Source organism: Falco rusticolus, chromosome 1, assembly GCF_015220075.1.
Source record: "Falco rusticolus isolate bFalRus1 chromosome 1, bFalRus1.pri, whole genome shotgun sequence".
In the NCBI taxonomy this organism is placed as follows: Eukaryota; Metazoa; Chordata; class Aves; order Falconiformes; family Falconidae; genus Falco; species Falco rusticolus.
The window spans coordinates 69,993,641-70,017,077 of record NC_051187.1 but is presented as its reverse complement, the minus strand read 5'-3'; the positions used below and the strand labels follow the sequence as shown (position 1 = coordinate 70,017,077).

At 38.9% G+C, this 23,437-nt stretch overlaps 1 protein-coding gene across 4 annotated transcripts in view; it reads left to right on the top strand.

The window, feature by feature from the left end:
• The window catches only part of ATP10D (ATPase phospholipid transporting 10D (putative)), a 51,517-nt gene that overhangs the window by 5,207 nt on the left and 22,873 nt on the right, over positions 1 to 23,437 (top strand). For 3 of the 4 annotated variants that reach the window (XM_037383806.1, XM_037383786.1, XM_037383796.1), the window contains exons 2-9: positions 5,401 to 5,706; positions 6,480 to 6,674; positions 12,048 to 12,252; positions 16,183 to 16,268; positions 17,329 to 17,435; positions 18,174 to 18,305; positions 19,160 to 19,287; positions 19,434 to 19,686. In XM_037383806.1, the coding sequence (XP_037239703.1) occupies positions 5,441 to 5,706; positions 6,480 to 6,674; positions 12,048 to 12,252; positions 16,183 to 16,268; positions 17,329 to 17,435; positions 18,174 to 18,305; positions 19,160 to 19,287; positions 19,434 to 19,686 (1,372 nt within the window). In that variant the 5' untranslated portion in view covers positions 5,401 to 5,440. Of the gene's footprint in view, positions 1 to 5,400; positions 5,707 to 6,479; positions 6,675 to 9,217; positions 9,269 to 12,047; positions 12,253 to 16,182; positions 16,269 to 17,328; positions 17,436 to 18,173; positions 18,306 to 19,159; positions 19,288 to 19,433; positions 19,687 to 23,437 lie in introns of those variants that run through there. The other variant, XM_037383815.1, reaches the window with a different exon arrangement.

The window sequence follows — 23,437 nt, the reverse complement described above, 5'->3', positions numbered from 1 at the left end:
GCCAAGAATTGATTTATTACTTCCTACTGTAAACGGGCTCAGGTGACACAGAAGGTCTACTGCATGTTATGTCCGAAGACTGTGCCTGAGCAGGAACAGGATAGAGACACACACCATACATAAGCATGTGCCAGAGGTCTGAGGAACATTTTTGTGAATATGTCATTTACCAAGTGTATTTAAACAAAGAATTTTCTGAAAGCAGAACAAGGAGTAACCATTTGGAGATCACAGCAAAAGAGGATGTTGTCAGAAGGGAGGAAGTGGTCAAGGGAAGCCAGGGTAAATGGTAGGGCACTTCACACGACATGCGAGCAAATGACCACAACATAATAGTAAGGTGCAGTTCCAGAGCAGTATAAAACGTTGGCTAAATTATCTAAACGTGTTTTGTAAACAGTGTTGAGAAAGAATCTGGTATGGGAGAGGTCACTGACTGCCAGGTGATTTGCCAAAGGCTACCAAATAATGTAACTGGAACTAAGGAATTTTTAGTCTCAATGCCTGCAGGAAAGCTAGATGCAAAGGCTTGCATGCAGAAATTAAGGTGATACTTCACAGAGTTGGAGGCTGACAGAGTTTACAAGAGATAAAGAAAGACAAGTGATGGGAAAAGAAAACAACTTCTGGGCATGAAATATACATGCAAGAGAATTATACTAGGCTTCATGATAAAAGACCCTTCTTTCAGGGTAGGGAGCATTTTAAAATAGGGATTTTCTCAGCATTACCGCTAGCAGAGAGTTATTAAAGGCTTTTTTATTGTGCTATAGGTTGGTCAGGCATGGGTAGTGTATGGTGTTGATCTGTCCTGTGGTAAAAACGGCACTGCTGCGGCTTGCTTTTACACAGATTTGACAACCAGCTATTGCATGTTTACCATATCTAGTCCTTCCAGTTTTCCGTATCTCAGAGTGCTTTATATGAAAAGGAAGGAATCTGAGTATATAAGGGAAGTGAGGTAGGGAAAAAGCAAACTATATGGCTAGTGTCAGATAAGTTCCTTCCTCGTTTTGTCATGTGACACTAGCAAACACTACAAAAACTTGCCTTTTTGTGTGTGAGATGTATCTGGATTATCTCTATATCAGCTGTTGCCATTTAGCAAGATCAAGTAGTGTTCACCTGGCTCTGTAGTATGAAAATGAGAACAGTGTCTGGCTTGTCTGATGCTGTCCTCAAAACTTAGAATATGATCATTTAGGCTTCCTGTTTTCAAATACATGAACATTATTCTTGGGATTTTTAAAATTAAGTTTATTTTTTAAAAACCTTTAAAATTACGGCTTCAGAGTAACTCAGCTTGTGGGTCTTTTGCCAGTGTTGAAAGACACATCTGCCGTTTCATATTACTAGTTCAAATTCACATTAGCTGGAGAACTCAAGAATTTACTATGAAAAATGGCATAACAAGAGAGTCAAATAATGTTTTAAGAGAGGGGATTTTTTACGAAAGCTGTTTAGAAAGTTGATCTTCAGCAACTTCATCCTCTACAATATCATGAAGCTGATAAATCTCCTTTTGACGTCCTTCTGGCTAACCAAAGAAAACTTATTTTAAAATTGAAATGCAAATGATTTAAGAAAAAAAATAGGCATTTGCAAATAGTAGCTCAGTGAAATCCCGGGTGAGTCAGAGGGCATTGTGACAGAGTATGAGATCCAGAAACTCTTTTCCCCAACGTGCTAGTTAATTGACTGATTCACCTTTTTGACCATAGGAGATTACCTGTTGCTTCTCATACAGTGTTTCCAATGTGGTGTGGTTGCAGTGGCTTTGTGTTAGTTATTTCTTGTCCATTCAGTCGCCTTTAAGTTTTTTTTAAAGGTTGTAACAATAAAATGCTAGGGATATTGGCAGACATATGCAGTGCACAAAACTTAATCTGATGTTTCCTGTTTCTTTTTAAGCTCCGCTCCTCTGTAGGAGGATGAGGAAGGGTGGAGCAGAGGTTTTGGAGCTGTGTCAGGAGTCAGGGATGTGTATGTGGTGAGGGGTGACTGCTCTTCGCCAACACTGCATATGCAGTTTAAATGTTTGGCTCCAGATTCAGTGATGAGGAATTCGGTCTTAACATGCTGTCATGTTAAAATGTCCAGTACTCTCCCTGTCATGTGTGTCCCGTCGCTTTTTTTAAAATGCAGTGGACACCAGGTGTCAGATGCTACAAAAGGTAATAAACTATGAAAACCAAAAAGAGTTAGAATTTAAGAGGTTTTAAAATTTGTCAGGTTTTCTCTTACGTTTTTCCTGATTCCCAACTTTCTCTTCCCATCTTTATTTGCATGTTACTGATAATGTAATTCGTAAGCTTTTGAAGTTGATTTAGCTGTATTTTGCCTACAAAATTCTCACTGAGTGAACAGGATCTACCATTTAAAGGCTTTGCATTCCCATTAGTCCTGGGTGTTTGCTTTGAGAAAGAGTTTCTTTTGCTGCTGCTTCTGGTCACAGAAGTCACCAGTATCAGGTGTGTGTTTGATGGTTTTACAAAAAAAGCTGTGATTTTCTTTACGATCTAACCAGCTGTCAAATACCTGGCTCATGGCACATTGAAAAGTTTTATGGTGTTTACGTAAGTTTTCTACAAGGATATTGTACATTGTAACAGTATGTAGAGATATGTCAGATTACTGCACTTGGGCAAAGAATTACTGTTCAAGCAAAACTATAGTTCATTGACACACCTTGTGTGATTCATGCTGAAGATGGAAGCGTGAAAGAAGCTGATAAATTTAACAGGACAAAGAAGAAATCATGTTAAAACTCCAGGACATTGTTAATTAAAGCAGAATTTACTTTAAAAAGGCTCCTCATTGCATGTTTTTGAAACTACTGATTTGTCACAACAGATGCTTAAGGAGGAGAGTTGTTTCTTCAAAATGGCCAAGCCTTAAGAATGCCATCCAAAATACAGAAGTTTGGGATTTTTTAAGAGCTGAACTGCCAAAACTTGTGATTGCAAAAGAAGAAATTACCTCTTTTCAGCCAGTCAGCTTTTAAAATTCTTTAATTTTCAGTATTTTGTTCTTTGCTTCAGTCCTGACTCATGTAGATGGGTTGGTGTTCATTTGGCTTTTAGGAGCTTTAGGTGTTGACGAGCTCTGCGTAGCCAACTATGGACTCCACTAGCAGCAAATTCTATTCTCTCTAAACATTTTCGAAGACCTGGCTGCCTTCCAAGCTTTAGACTTGTTCTCAGACTCAGTGGGAATGAATTGAAGTGTCTTTCATGTGTAAATAGATTAATACATCTAACTATATGGTAGCCATACCTTAAAAATAGTTGTTGTGAAGTAGCTCCTTCTAGATGTCGGTTTCTATCTCTGGAGGAAAGATGGATGGGGACTAAAATGGGATGTAGTCTCCATGCAGAGAGGAGTCCCTCTGGGGACTGTCCCCAGGCAGTAGGATTAGAGGAAGCAAGGATATGAAGATGCCAGGTTCTGTGAAAATAAGAATATGCCGTGTATTTTGGAGAATCTTTGCAACCTCCTTCTTGTTTCTCTGAGAAGTCCCAGGCATAGCTGCCTTCCTGTGCAGCAGTTGCTTGCCTTTGGTAGTCTCATGGTTACTGGGACTACAGTGTTTAGCGTTTAGAAAAAAAGAAAGTCTCTTTTTCTCAGACTGATCCCTTACGTTGCCTGAGGAAGCACAGTGGAAAGGCCTTGGGAGTAATTCCTGTAGGAAGTGCTGGGGGATGCTGAGAGAAGATGCTATATAGAGGTTGTTTTTCCCTCCTTGTTCCTCTTGTCTATTCACATGCAGATCATGGTTTCTAAAGAGGAACATGTGTTTCATGTATGTGGTAACAGTCTTCCAAGACATTAAGATTGTAATAGTCAACAACTATCCACATCTAATGCTGATAGGACAAAAATGTACCATCTTAATTTGATGAGAGGAAGAGACCGGTTAGACATTAGGAGAAAGCTTTCTAGCTAAAGGGTAGTGGTGGAGTGTGGACCAGGCTTCTTAGGAAGTTTGCAGAATCTTTGTTTTAACAGCAGAATGAGTTGAGGTAGATATATTAAAGCTACCTCATTGTTAGAGGACCTGCTGAGGACACTCTGCCCATGCTTCAAGATTTCTGCAGTTGTAATAGACTAAAGGAAAAACCAAGGAAGATGTGTAAGAGAAGATATGATGGTGTCAAATCAGTAGTTTGGAAAATCACTTTTTAAAGCAACATTTTGGAGGAGTCTGAGCAGCACAGTGGCATTTGTCAATGGCAGAGAAAGATATACCACATAAATAGAAGTCTGAGTTAACTGAAGCCAAAATCAGGGTTAGTTTGATGACTATCTAGGATAGTCTGTAGTAAAGAGATTTCATTTAGAAAGACCCAACAAGTCTAAAAAAAAGCAAGCTTCTAAAGAAGCAGCTTTTGTGTGGGAATTTAGGAAGAGGATTTAGTAACAAATTTTGCTATCATGTATGCAGATATTAAGATACTAGATGGAAGGAAAGTAATCTGCAGAGAAAGTAGCTGTACTGATGACTTGGGTCTCATGCAAGGTACAGTTTTAAACAAATACGAAGATGAGCTGTTCTATGGAAGAAGTAGCACAAGAAATGTAGCAACTATTAATTGTAAAATCTTGTTGTAAATTGTAAAGAAACACATTGTAAAACCCAGCAGTTTTGAGCTTCTATTGAAGTATGATTTGTGTGTGTGAAAGTCCTTTTCTGACTGCATAGAGTGGTTTGATAAAGTGACTATCACCTATACCTGTGAACTTTGACTTTCTTTAGGAAAACAAACTCCTGGGTAGATTGCCAGAGTTTAGCTAAGGTGAATAGAGGAGGAGCATTGGCATGAAGTTTATTCATCCTTTTATCAGCTGGTAAAAGTTCTCAAACCTATTTCTAATCCAATAGGAAGAATATTTTGTTCATGATAGCTACTTAATGCCTTTCACAGGCAGTTCCTAACTTCAGGTCTAAGTCTGTACACAGATGCCTGTTGCTATATTGTTGACTCCTGAGTTCAATAAAGGTTGTTAACCATCAGCAAGGAGTGCAGTGTCTGAGATGCCTTTCAAAATGTTGTTGTCTGCAGAATTAGCAGCTTGTTTGCTTTTTTCACCACACTGTAGCACAACAAACAAGTGGGCAGGCTGCTTATATGAGGTGCTATTATAAAAATACGGTGCATTTCAAACAGAGTAATCAAACTCTAGGATCCTGAAAGGGTGGATGAAATTCAGATAAATTCAACCTTTGAAGCACAGGTTCCTGACCTCACATAACCTATTAACTGTCTGTTTGGTTTTTTTAAATCAAAATATGGAAACGGCTTTTTTCCTAGGCTTATTCAGAACTGTAACTGTGACTTTTTCGTTGAAAAGCCTTTACAGAATTATTACATAACTTGCTGTATTTTAACATGTTTCTAGAGAGAGGACACTCCTTGGATTGTAAAGCATTTCTGGTGCAATGGCAGTTCCCATCCGCTGGGCCCGATACCGTTGGCATCAACTGACAGCTACAGAGGACAGAGAAGGTAGCAGCAGCAATTCAAGTAACAAGTGCTATCAATCATCAAAGACAAATGGCAAACATAGGATAGTGATACCCTGTTTGGGACATTTTAAGGAAGAGTATGAAAAAGTATCAAAACTGTACATGAACAACAGAATACGGACTACTAAATACACTTTGTTGAATTTTTTACCACGGAATTTATTTGAGCAATTTCACAGGTAATGAACTCCTTTTTGATTGTGGTAATTCTTCTGAAGTGGAATCCTTTAATGTGTGTGTTACTATATAGATGGGTATTCAAAAATTATTCTACTTCCTGACTTGCCTGTCACGTCTCAAAAGATCTGTGTTGTTTGGCCAAGGTCTCTTGAGTTATCATCAGTGTAGGACTAATTCTTTTCTCTATATCTTACGTAATTTCCACTAATTCTGTTCTACGGATTATTGAAATATTCTTTACTCTTGGAGCACTGCCACACAGCAATCTGCAGTAAGATTTTCAGCTCATTTCCTACAAATGTATTTTTCCCCTTCCCTCATGTTTTTGTCTCTTGCTAATTTTTTTTCATCCTCCTTCTGTTTGGAGGACTGCTGATTTTTAAAGTTATGCAGGGAGGTTGTAGGATGGCTTCCTTTTAAAAACATGCCACTTCTCCCAGGAGATGGTAAAATGAAGTTTAAAAGACCTGGAAATCTGAGAGTGCAAGTTCACCAAAGGCTCACTGGAAAACATGCTTGGAGGACAGGTTTGAAAATACAGGAAAATTCTTGGTCTTTGCATCTTCTGATCATGCATATTAAGTCACTGTGCAGCTAAATAATCTATTGACTGGAGAATTATAACAGTTCTGAATACTTAGTTCTTAAATTGCAGTTGGGGGAAGAAAAGATAAATCACTACTAACTTAAGTGTCTGTATGGCATGGAGTGGGGAAATATCAAGGATGACTCTGCTAGCATGGCTAACTCCTATGTTTTTGCTTTGTTTCAGAGTTGCCAATTTGTATTTCCTATTCCTAGTTGTCCTAAATTGGGTTCCTCTGGTGGAAGCCTTCCAAAAAGAAATTACAATGCTACCTCTAGTAGCGGTTCTGGCAATTATTGCAGTAAAAGATGGTCTGGAGGATTATTCAAAGTACAAAATGGATAAACAGATAAACAACTTACTAACCAAAGTATATAGAAGGTAAGAGACAACAGTCTTTCTGGTTTATTGTTATTTGATTATGAGTATACATAAAAAAGTTGTTGATAAGTCTTTTGGTTTACTTTCTGGATACTCATAGAATCATCAAATAGTTTAAGTTGAAAGGGGTCTCTGGAGGTCAGCTAGTCCAAGCCACTGCTCAAAGCAGGTCTAATTACATCAGGTTGCTCAGGGACTAGTCTGGTTGAGTCTTGATCACGAGTTTTGCTAAATGAGTGTAAAATTTACTGAAAAAAATATTTTTTGGTTGAGGCAAGAGTGTTCATGTATGAGTTTGTACTGTATTAACCAAAGTAACTTGACTAGTTAAGCATTTTTTTACATAGTATTTGTTTTGAAAAGTGTGGTTTTAATTCCTCTGAAATTGCTGTAAGCATCTTGGACGTTCAAGGGTTGCTGATTTATCGCTATATAGGTAAAGGTCATTAATGGTACTCACAAAATTACAAACCACATTCAAAGCTCCCTCTTTTCATTAAAGACACACCTTTTCCTAGTGAAGGCAATGCACTGAAAATAAACTTTTCATTCTAAAAACTTAATGTGCTAGCTGGCTATGCCAAACCCTAAACTCTGTACTGTAGACATGACCTTACTCAGCCCATGCAGCAGGTTGCAAACTGGTACTACATAACCATTAAATCTGTGATATTACTCAGCTAATGGAATCTCCTGGTTTCTAACATTTGCCATAAGCTATTGGTGTTTAAGAGCTAGCTCATAACCATAGAAAAAGTCTGGAATATAGTTTTGTATCATCAAAGAAAAAAACCAAAACAGCTTTTTGTTCTGCAAACACAAATATATATAGCAGCTTTCCCAGAAACGTTCTATTCAACCTGTAAAAAATTGGACTTGAAAAACAAGTAAGTAATTGGGCTATTAGGGAGGATAAATTTTTTCTTTGTTTTTCATGTCTGCAGAGAAGGCTCAAGGGAGAAGTTGGATTATTTTTTCTATAAATTGTCATGAATCTTGAAAGAATTCGTTGTCAGAAAGCTGAAACATTCGATATCCATGTTCCTGAAAACTGTCACTTACAGTCTTATCCCTCCCAGTGTCAGTGAAGCAGAATGAATTTCAGATCTGTTCTGGCTTGATTCCTTCCCGTCACCAAAAATGTGCAGTAATTAGTGACCATATTAGTCATCTGCAAATATTCCTTCTTGTGCCCATAAGTATTTAGTTTTGGTAACTTTTTTCTTCTTCTTAGTGTCTTTATTATGAAATATTTTATATAGTGTAATCTGGTTTTAAAATTAAGCTTGGAAGTATGGTTCAGGAGAATTAAATCTTACTGGTACTGATAAAAACAATTGTTTGTTATGTGTGAGCTGATTTATCTTCAATTTCCATTAAACTCATGTTAGGATTCAAAATTTCTTAACATGTTTAACAAGAATCCCTTAGAAATTGTAGTGATTCTTCCAGTGCATGCATTTAATCATTGTAAACATGATGAACAACTAGCTAATGTATACCATTTCCAGTTATTGTCTTACTGTGCTTTTGTTGATCTGGAGAAGTTGTATACATTGTATGTGCTGTCAGTGTAATTTTACTTACATATTAGATACTGGTACCTACATGGCTACTGAGACAAATGCTCAATAAAATGGCCCTTCTTGCTATCTTAATATACCTAAGCAACAGTTGTCATTCTTGAAAGCTGGTAGGCCACCTGTTTGTACTTGAAGATAATTTGTGTAAGTATTTTCAGCAAGACCAGTGATCCTTGCTTCTTGAACTCTTGTGAGGCTTCCTTCTGTGTGAAGTTGTGTTCATAATAGAAATTGGTTTCACTGTGCTCTGGTGTCCGTGACAAAATGTGCCAGTCTGAGTGCCTTGATAAATCTATCTGAGCATCTAGATGCTAGTTTCTGTGCATTTTTGACAAATCTGATGCTCCCACCTTACTTGCTTTTGCTTATAGCAAATGCTTGGCATCCATAGTTTCAGAGTTTTCAACCTGCTACATTTTGGAGTTCTGGAATTTATCCATTTCATAGATCAGTTATTTCTGTCTTGAAAATGTGATAAAATAAGATAATGTTGTTTAAAATGCTGGGGTTTTGCCCTGTCTCATAGTTCCCTTGTGGAGTAATAAAACATTCCATAAACAATAAGATGTGCTAATGTGCATTATAATTTAGTTTGCAGTTGTTGCTTTGATGTTAAATACTTAGTAATCAAGTCCTTGTGCATTTTGAGCAAGTAACCGGTTTGTAGTAGTAGGATCTTATTTAAATAGCCATGAATCACAAACGATGAAGGTACTTCTGTTTGAGCATCTGTTAAAATCTTGTAGTTAGTGTCATTTCAGTAGAACTGTGGTGAAGTGATCATGATGGAAAAATCCATTTATTCCCCCATGACCTACTACTAAAGATAATTAAACTTTTTGTCTGACTTTGCACTTAACTGGATAAAGAATATGTGCATGATCTATCTGCTGCATCAGCAGCAGGATGAATGACTTTGCTGGCTGATATATTTTTCTTCTCTTCTTTCCTCTTCTGCAGACCTCTCAAATACATTTCTGTTTCATTCTAAGCCTTGCATGTAGATGTGTTGTAAGTACTTTTCTTTACAAATACATATTTATGCAAATCATTGTATATATTTGAGATCAAGGTACAATTTGATTCTTTTTTTTCTTTATGGTATTGAGATCTGGAAAGAATAATCCTTTCTACAAGATTCTTCCATACCTTTAGCTTTCCTTTCCCAGACTCCAGCCTGGCAAAAAGAAAGTGGGACTTGTCCATGGGCATTGAGTAAAAAGAAGCATCATGTACTTTCAGTGCCATGTTTATTAAATACATAGGGATTTAAAAGAGAAATATTTGCCATCTCCTGAGGGCAATCTCAATAATAATCTCAATACTGGCAGCACAGACAAGTAAGTTTTTGTAGTTTTTCATGAAATACATGGTAGTTAGAAAAGACTACACATGCAAGAGTACCATCATTTTTCTCATTTTTTAATCTCTAGAAAGTAATTGCTTCAAGGATAAATGAAAAGATTGCTTTGTCACAACATCTTTTAATTTCCAAATATTTTTGTGGTTTTTCAAATTCCAATTCACTTTGAAAAATTCCTGTACAAGTCAGTGCCAGAAATTGACAACTTCTCATCTCATACTTTTTATTGTGCTACATTAGTGATGCCATTGCTTTCTTTGCTTGCGCTTATTTTGTCTTGCTTACCTTTCAGTTTCCATCCTTTCTCTAACTTACCTAGATACAGGCTGGCTGTGGAAGTAATTTTCTCCCACCACCCTCCTGAGTTCTCATATCCTTTCCATCGTGTTTGGAGGGTGAGGTAGAACGGTGCTGTTTTGGAGTGACCAGGGTGTTCCGCTTCAGTTGGTGCTGTACCCTGATTGGACTGACTTGGGGCTTCATAGCAGGGTAAATTGGCCTACACAAAAAGTTATGCTGATGTAGTGTTCAGTACATAAGGGGTAGTTCTAAACAAACAAAATCACTAGTTTTCAGCTCACTCAGTCTCCTGAATAATTTACTTTGTCAGCACTTTTGCAGCTATCAAAGCTTAAGTCGTACCTTCAGTAACTGAGTGTCACATACTGTTTCAGCATGTCTTCCTTCCCTTTCCTATTTACTTCAGAAATTTTTCCTTCAACTCTTACTTATTTCCAAGGAACTGTACTGGTATGAAAAATTAATTCCTGCAGTGTTGTTTTTTTTAATCCATCTATCCATCTTGTGATAGATATGGCTGTAGCTTTAATCAAGTTTCACATGCTTTCCATTGTGCCATTTATCCATTTGTGTGGAATACTAGTGGTGAACATCTTAAGGAGAAAACAGATGTGCCTTATATTGCTTTAATTTTACGTCAGCTTTTGTTGCTTCATGGTTTTTTACACTTTGAAAGCAATACAATCACCTCCACCTTATCTTCACTGGAGAAATTCTTGTCAGTGCACTGATTAAATTGTGTGGGCTTTGTGCCTTCTGTTTGTAGACAAGCATTTTCAAAAGGGTGGTGACAAATAATGCAGGTCTGAAAGGCAGGGGTGCAAAGCTTGATGTAGAGAATGTTTTTCTGAGATTTTCTTTGTCATTAAAGTATCTGTTTCTATTTCAGTATTCATGAGAAGCATTTTAGATAGCTAGCGCTCTGATTAAAGCTAGCAGATGAGTGCCAGACTGCACACAATGACCATGTTGCAAAGCTTGTTAGCTTATGTCTGCACTGTAGAAGCTGAGTGCACTTCCCAGCTCCCCAGTGTGAGTGTGCTTCTCAGCCAACTTAGAATGACATCCAGGGAAGGAAGCACAATTTGGAAGACAGCCCTAGCACAGCCCGGACTATACCCCAATCTAGAAGACTGAGAAACAAATAATGTGGAGAGTACATGCTCCTCTCTTAAAACATAGCTCTAGGTTTAGTCTGTGCAAGGCAGAAAAGCTGGGCAGTCACTGAGGACAGTAACAGCTCATACAAAAGCGTACTGCATCCAGACCTGTGCAGTGTTCGTAACGGCAACTGTAGGTGTGTTTCATCACCCATGTTGCAGTAGCCTACTACTGTATGCCTCCTGGTAGCTCATCAAGCCCTGTGTGTTGTGCGGTACCTTGCATCCTGTTGACCACTCTAAACCTGATTGTGTTTGCCGTAAACTGCTGTAATTGTATAAAAGGAAGATTCTTCATCTCAGCTGAGGACAGAACAGCAGCTATAAATGGAAAATTCAAAACTGTTCAAACTTATGTATACATGTCAGGCCTGGATATTTCATATTAATAAAGAATTCCAACTCAGTGCTGACAGGCCTAAGCTTTTATTGACTTCCTTGAGTGTTACAGAGTCTTGGTAACTTATGTTCAAAATTAATGGAAAAGATACTTTAAAAGCCTGTAAATACCTGTATTTCTATTGAGATAATCAGTGAGGTGGTTGCTGAATATTCTTTGCTTATTGTTAGATGTCCATCATCTTGAGACACAGACATTTTTGAAAGGCCCTATCAGAAGGGAAGAAGATTTGCTGTTCTTGATTGCGTAATTGCAAGAAAAAGTGGTGTTTGCTTTCTTGGAAAAACTAAAATACAGGAAGCAAGTGGGCTGAATTTTAAATAGAGCTAAAATAATTCTGGGAGGGTGCCTGGAATGTAATTGCCCAAAAAACCCAGGGCTTGGGCCCCAGAGCTGATTCTTTGTAATTATATTCACTTTCAGCTAATAGACTTGCCTCATCAGAGTTTTTTTTAATGACTTGGAAGCATAAATTAACTATTAGAGTAATTTTCTAGTTATAGTGTGTTTCTCTGAGCTTTCAGTTTATGCACTTGTAAAACATTACTGGTTTTGTATGTATTTCAGGAAGGAGAAGAAATACGTAGATGAATGCTGGAAAAATGTCAATGTTGGGGACTTCATCAGGCTTTCACGTAATGAAATCATTCCTGCTGACATGGTGCTGTTATATTCTAGTGACCTGGATGGGATCTGTTACATTGAAACAGCGGGCCTTGATGGAGAAACCAATCTAAAGCAGAGGCAGGTGGTGAGAGGATATTCAGAGCAGGTGATAATTGTGCATTTCTAGTGGTGTATAAGAAAGTTGACATGATAGATGGGTTAACTAAAAAAACCACAAACAACCCAGACCTCTAGATTGCCTAGTTTGTGATAGCCGAGCAATCCTCATCTGAAAACAAAATAATTCAAGCAACAAATTAGAACTACGTTACCTAGTTATTTTGGAGCAAATCTTTGCATGTTCACTTTAACCCAGAGAAACAGATTTGAAGTAATGTGAGCCAGTAAAAGTAACTATGCAGGTAAATGTCAAGAACTCATTTATGGGGTGTATCATGTCATGGGTGAGAAATTGGAATTTTTTTATAAGGGAGTTCTGTGCTGGATAGAGACCTAGAGGGAGGAGCAGATATCTTCTCTCTTTCTCTGTTTTTTCATATTGCAAATGTATTTTTTACCTCCGTACAATACTTAGTATTATACCTAGTAGACAAAACAATGGAGGCTGGCACAAAGAAGGTATCAAAAGAACAAAGAATCCTGGCATTTCCGTAATCTTCAGGGCACCTGGTACTGAGTTCTGCTTCTGAAACACCATGCCGAAAACAACAGGGAGACTTGCGGTCCATAATAACTGTTTAGTCCTGTGGAGACAGTTACCCGAACTGCCTTTGCTTTATCAGCAGTGGTGAGGAAGTGAGGAGGAGTATCTTGCTGTGCATTAAGACTCTTCTGTTACTTAGTATGGTAATACCAAAAGTATGATGTGATGTCCATGAACAAAGCTGTTTCTTATCCCCTTAGTGACATGCATATTTTTTCTTTATTTAATCTCAAAACAATTAAGACAGAATTGTTTGATCTTTCTGTATAATACATACCATTATGCAAGGCAAAATTCAAATGGTTCTACAGGCTTACATCATACTGAGGTGGCCCTGATCTCACAGCAGCTCCTGCTACCAAGGTCTGATTTCAGTCTTACTCAAGAAAAGACTTGTTCTGTTTCCAGAAAACTTGCACCAAAATGCTAGGAAAAGCCATACTGTCCCAAAACAGTGACAGTTCCGTCAACATTCAAGATTGTTCATTTTTGTTGTCAAAACCAAACAAAAAAGTAATTGAAGCGTCGTCTTGTCAGAACTGCATGGTTTCTGAAGGTAGAGCCAAGCTCAACTTCACAGACATCTAGTGCCCTGCCAGCTGAGCTTCATCCAGAGGCTTTGTCCTTAAAAACTCAGGCTGAATAAGACTGGCAGTGCTGTGTAAGAAGCTGACTGCCTGACTTCTCCATTTCTTAAGCTCAAAAGAACAGGAATAAGTTACATCAAATTAATATCTGAAGACAAGGACTAAAAAGACTTAATCTATCTGCTCGGGTGTCATGTCCTGCTTCTTTGACAGCGAGTAGAAACACAGTGAAGGTTATCATTGGGGCACCTGTTCTTGCACTTAGGATTCCTTTAAGAGAAGTCGAGGCAAAATTAAAAGCACAAAACAGGAGCTGAAACTGTCATAGTTAAATCTATTTTTTGGCAATTTACCATAGCATTTTTTATTTTTTTAATGCTTAAATGACAACAGGAAAGAAATCAGAGGAATAACTCAAGAGTTCTTAGGTAACAGTGGGTAACAATGCACAGAACACAGCGTCTCCAGCCATCTGGGCATTCATAAAGAAATAAACAAAACAGCTGAGAACCTGCTTCCTGAGGATAATAAGCTATTTAGTGAACGAACTGGCATTTCTCTGCTGCTTTCAAGATACTCATATGTTGCTTCCCTTTAAGAAGGGATTAATCTCCTTTTCTTTCCGCACCTCATGTGGTTAGCTGAACCAAGCACAGGTTTACTGGGGTGGAGAAGCTAATATGCCATTAGCATCAAGTCACTGTGAGCAGTGAATATTTCCTATTATGTTGTAAAAGAGGCCACAGGACTGTAGCGGTCAGTTCCTTCTCAGCCTACGTGGTCAGTGACTGAATCCAGTCCTAGCTGCAGCATCCTCAGACCTAGTGGAAAGTGCTATCCTTTTCTTCCAGGCAGCCTAAGAAGCCAAGGTGATGAAAGGAGTTGCTAGCTCTCCTCTTTCACCTCGGCCATGCACCCACTCGGTTTGGTAACACTGCATGGAAACCATATAGTTAGACAGGAACCCAGCAGGGCCAAAGCAGCGGGCATGGCGGTGGGAAGCTGCCTCTCTCCCCATTTCAGTGAGAGTCTGATGCTGCAGGGCCTGCCACTCCCAGCTACCTTACTCAGTTCCCATCTTTATTGTCTCCCTTCTTTAGGGGCATTTACACAAAATCCAAGTAATTTTAATTCTGGCGTAGAAAAAATAGTTTGTGCCAGGAGAAGCAGGAAAGCATCTCAAGAAATAAGGTGCAAAATTTCTACTCCCAGTATTTACTTCGTCAAAGTTAAGATTATAATGAAGAAGTGTAGGTCATAAACTTACAGTCCAGGAAGATCTGAGTGCCCATATCAAGATACCTGCTTTTGCACATTTTGTCACATCTGCTCTATACTGGCAGTGTAGACATAACTTCTGTGCCTACTATAGGTGACACCCCAGGTTTCTGTGGTTGCTATTTCAAGGCATATTGCAAGAAGCTCCTACTAACATCTTCACTGCTATTACAGATTTTTTGACCAAGTCAGATGGTTTGTCCATAAAAAATAAGATGCTTTCACCAGAAATACATATCTGGAGACAGTTTTTACGCTGTAGAAGAAAAGAATCAACTGCTTTGGCTATTTTACTTCCTTTTTGGGGGTAGTTCTTATTCTCTTTATGCTCTTTTTTGCATAATCTCTGTACAGCGTGAAGTGCTTGAAAAGCATGAATCGGTTATACTGTCTAACATTTTACAGAATTTACAGAGACTGAAAGTATCTGTTTAAGACTGTGTTCATATTGACTTCAGGTAAATACAGTGCAACAAATCAATACAGCAAAACCAGCAATTTTTTTTTTTTTTTAATCAAGCCAACAAATATTATGTTTTCTGAGTTTCAAACTCGTGGTTTAACCTCACAGTTGCTATTCTGCCAGTGTGAAGTTGTGGGGAGTGCAGCCTTCTCAGAGACCTGTAATTATGTAGATGTATTCAATTACACCTGTGAATTGTAGATTTATCTGTGGAGTTTGACACTTTAAATTGGTCTTCTTAAAAAAAAAAAAATTCTTACTATTTTTATTCTAAAGAGCAGAACAAATTACTTTCCAATGAGTTAGTGGAAGGTTAGTGGAAGCCTGGAAATGGCTGTGTTACACCAGAGGCTAGCCTCTGTTATGTTAGAGACTAGAGACATATTCATACACCATTAATTGAAACTGAATTGCAAGTGCAATTTCAGGTAATTCCAAAGATAAGACCTTTTGGGTTTTCTTTTACTGCTTGTCAGGTCATTATTAATAAAGGATAATTGTTTAACTTGGCTTTTCTCCTCACTGAAGAGCTCAGCTGCTCTTTATTTGCAACATGAACTGGTCTTTCACAACAGCCCTTTCTTCGGTGCTGGTAAGGCTCAAATATCATTAAAAAGTTCTCCCGCTTTCTTTGTGTTAGTGCAGGTAGCATCCTGGTTGTGGTATAAGGTAGTGCCTTTTTTTTTTTCCCCTTATTGTGGAAAAAAAACCTGGAAAACCCCAGCTTTTCAGATGTTCTTATTGCTTTTTTTTACCTCTTCCTCACTCTTCCACCCATTTTCTCCTCTCTGGTGTTCTCAAAGTATCAGCAATTCAACTGGTACTTGCTAAGCTTTGATATTTACTAGGAAGTCCTTCCATGCTCTTTAAGTCTGATTTATGCTGGGTAGCAGCTTATCCACAACACCAGCAACTTACAGTTTCAAAGCTAAACTGTTAGATAGTCATATCTGAAGTTTATGGTGTTCTTAAGTTCCATCTACATTTTGTCTGAAATCTCTGGGTTTGTTGGTTTGTTTTTTTTTTTTTTTTCTATGGCTTTAGGTCTCTGAAATTGATCCAGAAAAATTTTCCAGTAGAATAGAGTGTGAAAGTCCTAACAATGACCTCAGCCATTTCCGAGGCTTTGTGTAAGTAGGCTTGGTGGCTCTTTATTGTCATTTGCTTTGGTGCTCTTACTAATTTTCAGAAAGCTTGTCATGTTTGCTTTAAAAAATAATGACAATGTGTATAGAAGTCAGTTTGTATCACTACATTCCTGAGTGCGGCCCAACAGAGCTTGAAAAGGGCTTTCTGAGCAGCCGATTGTGAACTGGGAAAGCTCACTAGTACTTCTTATTTTCTATTGAGTATTTTCAGTACCAGTTCAGGCTGCTTTGCAATTGTGTAGTCCATATTTGAAATAGCTGTTTCAAATCTGCATTTGATATCATGTGCTATCTACAGTATTTGGTCTGGAGCATGGCCTGATTGGAGAAGCTGCTTTGCTCAGAATTGGAATTTGTTTTGTGTAACCATCATTGACTTGATCAAACTCCTTTTAACAAACATGCCTATCTATGTCTTTTCTTCTTGTGGGTCTATGATTTTCTATAGACAGTAGGAAGGTAAAATACTATTTCATGGAGTGACTGATTTTCAGGTTTTGAGAGTTATGATGTCTATATTCTTCCCTATGGGAACTGACACATTAGAAATATGACAAGAAAAATAAATATGTCTTATAAACCTTAGCTTCTGAGGAAACACCTTGACAGACAGTGAGCCTACCTACACTGAAAGTATGCCACAGGAGTAACGATGCTCACAGTATATTTAACATGAGATTTTATATTTTGCTCAGATTTTTTTCTGATGTTGGCAATCCAAGTAGAAGTCATAGGGTTTCAGATTTCAATTGTTTGTCTTGAACTCTTTTCAGTAGTGTTGCCTACTTCTCATATTCAAGGTGGCAAATGCTGGGCTTGTAAACACAAGAAAATTTTAATACAGTGCCTACATGCCTGGATTTTCAAAGGTGATCTGTATGCATGCATGTTCCCCCGTTCCTTTGAAAAGTCCCACGTTTCCAGTCAGAACGGCAGTCAATGACTAGCAGCTTCTTTGGGGAATTTTCTCCCTAATAGTTTTGCAAAGTCTGACTGGTAATTGCTGGGGTCCTACAGCTGAAGTAATGTGGTTTATTTTCAGTGAGCATTCAAACAAGGATCGAGTGGGCCTCAGCAAGGAAAACTTACTGCTCCGAGGATGCACAATAAGAAACACAGAAGCTGTTGTAGGCATAGTAGTATATGCAGGTTAGTGAACCACCTTGGCTTTCACAGATTGCCTTGCAAACAGGATAGAGTTATATGCACTAAGAAACAGTATCGTACAAAGAGGAATTAGAAGTGTAAAAGCTTGAATCCAGCAGAAGGCAGCGGTAGCTAGAAATGTTAAAAATGCATGCCTGGATTAGGTTTGTTTCGGTTTTAACAGTGTAAAGAACGGATACATGAGATTCGTGGGAGGCCAGCTCCATTCAGTGTGAATAGGTCCTTGCTCTCAACGGTTGGTTGCAATGGTAAACCCAGGTTTTGAAATGCACGTGGAGCTGCATAGCTTGATTAGGATTTTTTTTCTGGTCCAAAACTGAAGCTAGTGCTGTTGCTCAGTGTTGTGTATCAAAGGGTGGAGGTTTTTAAACTAATCAATATGATGTATACAGCCAGATAGTTGTAATGCACGTGCAGGATTTTGTAGAAAGTAATAGAAATAATATAGAAAATATTAAGAATGAGATTGTTTCTTTAAGCAGGAATATTGTTGACAGTGTAAAAGTTGTTGTATACATCGCAGACTTTGGTTTAGCTTATTCAGTTTTGTTTAGGACAGATTTCATACATTGTAGGAGCAGTTAAGTTTGCTCATATTTATAATCTCTGTTCAAATATTAGCTAACGAAAATATCCTGTTTCCCAGAGCTTTAGAAATACAAAATATTTGTGATTCTGATACCTGCTATTGGAGAATTTCAACCTGTGTTGTGGTTACAGGTCATGAAACCAAAGCCATGCTGAATAATAGTGGCCCTCATTACAAGCGCAGTAAATTGGAAAGAAAAGTGAACACTGATATTCTGTGGTGTGTTCTGCTTCTAATTTTGATGTGTTTAACTGGTGCAATAGGTAAGTGAGTATCAGCAAACTCCTGCTGTTTTCCTTTCTCAGCTTACAATGCTTAGTGTTTTATTTTGGGGCTGATTCGTTCTAACAGCCCATCTCAGAAACTGCCTTTATCCATGCATAATTACCTAGCAGTTGATTGAGGATGCTGCTAGGTTTTAGATCATGTTGTCATGTTTAATCTGGAGCGTGGTCAAGAAGTATGTTCCTGATGCAAGTTCTTAGGTCTGGAGCTGGTTTCTCTAATTGATTTCTCTTTTCTCTTACTAATTGCTCTTCAGAACTGTTTTCTCTTATGATTTTTCAGATAACATGAGATGCATGTATGGCATTGTGGGGAGAGGCCTAATGTGACTAGAGCTGTAAGGACTTGGTGTATTAGGGATTGATTAAATAGTGAGCTTAAGTAAATCTAAACAGACTGGACTAACTTTTATGGCCAATCAAAAAGGTGTTTAAAGCATTTTAAAAATAAACTTCTTCAGGCTACACTTGATGATATGTTGACAGATTAACTAAAACCTGGACAATGCATTTACAAAGGATAATGCAATTAATTGCCAGAGGTTGGGGGGGGAGCGAAGGGAAGGGGAGTGTTTATCTCAGTATTCCTTTAGTTCTGAGATATGCTGTGCAGATGTGCTGTTGATAGAAATGGCACATAAAGTATTTATTCATGTGTGCATTGATCTTTGATTAATTTTAATGGGGTTCCTGGTGAGGAGGAACTCAAAGAGGTAAAAAGGTAGTTTAAAAACTCAGAAAAGAACTGCAGTGTTAACAGCTAATGCCATGACCCTGAACTGTGATACAGTTTACATGCAACTGACTCACTTTATCTGGTTCTTGTTTTCAAGGACATGGAATTTGGTTAAGTAGATATTCGGAAATACCTTTTTTCAACATCCCTGAGTCAGATGGAAAATCGATCCCTCCAACATTAGCAGGGTTCAATATGTTCTGGACTATGATCATTTTATTACAGGTAACTTTGGTGTGCTTTGAACATGGGTCATATTCTGATCTCATTTATATCCTTGAAGTAACTCTTTGGCTTCAGTAGAGCTGCTTCATGTTTGTAACTGGCCAAAGAGTTTGGTTTTATTTAATCCACATGTTTTATTTTGGTAGGTCTTGATCCCAATTTCACTCTATGTTTCAATTGAAATTGTCAAATTGGGACAAATCTATTTAATACAGAATGACATTGATTTTTACCATGAGAAAACAGACTCAACAATTCAATGTCGAGCATTGAATATTGCTGAAGACCTTGGCCAGATTCAGTATATCTTCTCTGACAAGACTGGAACCCTCACTGAAAATAAGATGGTTTTTCGGAGATGCAGCATTGCAGGACAGGAGTATTGCCATGAGGAAAATGGTAAGACACTAAATCATAATGTTCATAATGGGTCATTTTTCTCTTCTCAGAGAAGCTGAAAGTTTTGATTGGGGTCCAGTGGACTTCATGAGATTTGTGTAGCAATACACACTCAAGGAAGGTGTTAATTCAGACTGTTGCTGCTAATAGCCATGCATTTTTCCACATTACTTGAATCCATTTGTAGTGTCTTAGACTTCAAGGCTGTATGTAAGGTGCTGCTTTGCAGCTGGTTAAGTTCCAACATATTTGATACCACAAAAAAAAATACTTTACTTGCTCTGGAAGAAGTCATGTCTACTGTGTTTTGCTTCTGTCCTTGGAATATTCAGAACCCAGAACACCAGAAAATTGCTCCAACTAGTCTTCCCCCTCCCCGTCTCTTTTTTAAAAATTTATTTTATTTTTATTTTTATTCAGCTAGAGTGCTAGCATTTTCAGCTTCAAACATCCTGTTGACTGCCATAGCAGTGTGCCACCTTTATGCAGTATACCTTAAGGTTCCAGTTCAACACACTGTTGCCCTTGAGGGTACAGTAATCCAAAATAAGTATTCTATGCTGAAGTCATAGAATCATAGAATGGTTTGGGTTGGTAGGGACCTTAAAGATCATCTAGTAACAACCTCCGTACCATGGGCAGGGACACTTTCCACTAGACCAGGCTGCTCGAAGCCCCATCCAGTCTGGCCTTGAACACTTCCAGGGATGGGGTGCCCACAGCTTCTGTGAGCAACCTGTTTCAGTGTCTCACCACCCTCACAGTAGAGAGTTTCTCTTTAATATCTAAATCTACCCTTTCTTAGTTTAAAGCCATTACCCCTTGTCCTATCATTGCATGCCCTTGTAAAAAGACTCTTTCCAGCTTTCTTGTAGGCCAGACTTGTTAAAGTCAGAGCTCTAACAGTAATGTTAGGGTACAAGTCAAGCAGATGTGTGTACATGTGTGTTAAGGCTGAAAAGATAAGTACATCCATCAGAAATAATGACTGTTGCATTCTTACTTGGATCTTACACACCTCTTTACTGATAGCCAAAAAGTCAAGGAGCGGCATAGTTGCTGCCTCAGTGTCTAATAGTGTGGCATCTTTCTATATACATTTCATGAGAGCCTGTTTGAAGCCTTCTGGGAGCCGGGAGAAGACACAACTCCAGACACAAGAGAAAATTGGGCAGTGACGTGAAGTCTTTGATTCAATTAGCTATTTATTAATTAGGTAAAACGACAAAGTTTTGATTACCATTACCGTATGTAAGTACTAGTGGCCGCAGACATGTGCCATTTTGCTGGTGAGCAATGCAAACATTCCATATGAGATCAGCTGTGAGGTGCTGACAGGTGGACCCAGGAAGTACAGCAGCATATTAAACCTGTCTAGTTTTGGTGGTTTCACTGCCAGATAGAACTGCTGACGATTGTGAGCAAAAGGCACACCCTGCTGGCCACAGCAATGAATCGGTTCAGCCCTTGTGTCAGAGGAGCAGATGGTTACAACCATTTTTACGGTAACCTCTATACATATTTTGAAAATCTCATTGTAAGGTGTCCAGCTTTGCATAATTATACCAGGAAGGATGATAACAGCAAAGAGTGAGGAAATATTTTTTAAGTTTTGAATTTGGTGAATGAACAACTTAAAAAGTAGAATATATTTTCAGAGCATTTCCTAAAGGAAGGAAGAGTATTTCAGAAGATCTAAACTGAAGAGCAGTGCAAATGATGTAGCTGTGGCTGATACAGGTGTCACTGTGCCACAGAAAGTATGTCTACAATGTACTTCTACTAGTTCGCTTAGAGTTATCTTCCAGAAGTACTAGTGTGTTAATTATGTTCATAATTATTTCCTGCTGTGCCCTGTCTTACCTGGAGGGTAAGCATGTGCTTCTTCCTAACAAATCTAGAATATGGGAGCCCTGAAAATGGGTTTGAAAAATTTGGAGATCTTGTGCTTTAGTCCTGTTTTACATTTGTTCAGTTGCATAGAGCTGCTCTTTGCAAGGCCTCCTGCTGCATATAGTAAGAGCTGCAGTGCAAAACAGTACAGTCTTTTGTATATAGGCTGCTTACTCTGTACATACATTTCTGTATTTATGTCTGTATTGTCCAGAGTAAAGGGATGCACATGAGTGAAGACACAACAGCAATGACTGTGATTCAGTATAATCCTGCATATAAGTGCTCCCATGCAGTGTTCTGTCTAAAGTAATGTGTGCCTCTTGCAACGTGGGAGCAGAGCAGTGTGGTGCTATAAGAGATGCCACATAGCAGTTGCCGGCAGTGGGTAACACATTTGAATAAATTGGGAAGAGCCACTGAAGGGTCCTGTTTATGCTGTCGGCATGTTTTCCCTGAAAAACCCAGTCAAATCACCCTCCGATCCAGCAGGACTGTTCAGTGAAGTGTCCCTGTAACAGGACACTGACAAACTGATCGGGCACAAAGGTCTCGGCTTTTCTGGGGCACTGAGAGGCAGAGTAAACAGTAGGAGTCAAGAAAATCTTCACTCCTCCTTTCACTTGACATGAAATTGTCAGAATGCAGGCTTCTTAGCAGTCTGGGAGCATGGTGGAATGGGCATGTGTTGTCCAAACCTGCTTCTATAACCATGTACTAAGTCACTGTTGCTGCTTTCTAGTTGTGATATGAAAAGGAGGGGTGGAGGGGTGGAAATCCTCTCAACCCCAGGTGTTTGTTCTGTCTATTAGCATCCCAGGAAAGCAGAGACCCTTGTGCCTGACCAGCCTGTCGGCGTCCCATTACAGGGACCCTTCATTGAATGGTCCCACTGGATCGGAGGGCGATTCGACTGCCTTGTTCAGCAAAACACACCAACAGCATCAGGGGGACCCCTCAGTGGGTCTCCCCACTTTATTTGAATGTGATACCCACTGCCGGCAACTGCTAGCGCCCACAAAGGACTAACACTAACAGTTTACAGAATAACACTATTATAAAATTATGACAAGTTAAGGTTGGTGATTGCTGGTGATAGGGGCTGTCTGCAGAAACAAGCTTGAAATGATACACTACCAAACTGTATACAACCAGAACCTTAACTAACTCATTCTGGCTGTCACTAATTATGTAGCATGCATGAGTCAAAGTTCTTAGCCAATAGGCATCCCTGTGGGGGGACAAGGCAGATTCAGCCCGTCGACTGATCCCAGAAGTTACGATGGGATCTTCCTCTCTCTTCTCCCCTCATCTGTCCACTTCTTATATACTTCTAGTATATTGTTCATCATACACAGGACGGGTTACAAATTTCTCGCTTCTAATGCAAATAGTACGCATCCTCAGATAGCGCTGCTGAAGTTCTCTGCTAACTGCGCATGCTCCTCAAGCGGGGTTTTGCCCTCTTTTGGGGGGGGGACATTTGAGTTGGAGGTCGTGATGTCCCACTACCGCTATTATCTTTGTTCTATTTTCAACTAATTTTCTGTTGATGTCAGTGGATTGCAACACTTCATCATCCTGTTTCCTCTCGTAGCCAGAACTTTCCTCACTTGAAGGCTTCTTTCTGCGTAACTTAGGTAATGGTGTTCTTGTCACTGCCTGTTCTCGCGCTCCCCAGGGCTGACTCCCTTGATTAGAAGTCCCATCATTCATGACAACTTTAGAGTGAGTCAGCTTGACCTAGCTTTGTGAACACTGAATCAGAGTGGGTAATCCAGGAGTTTAGACAACAATTCCCCCTGCCCTGGACTTATTTCCATCCAGGACTAGTCCATTTCCGTCACATTTAGGTGGA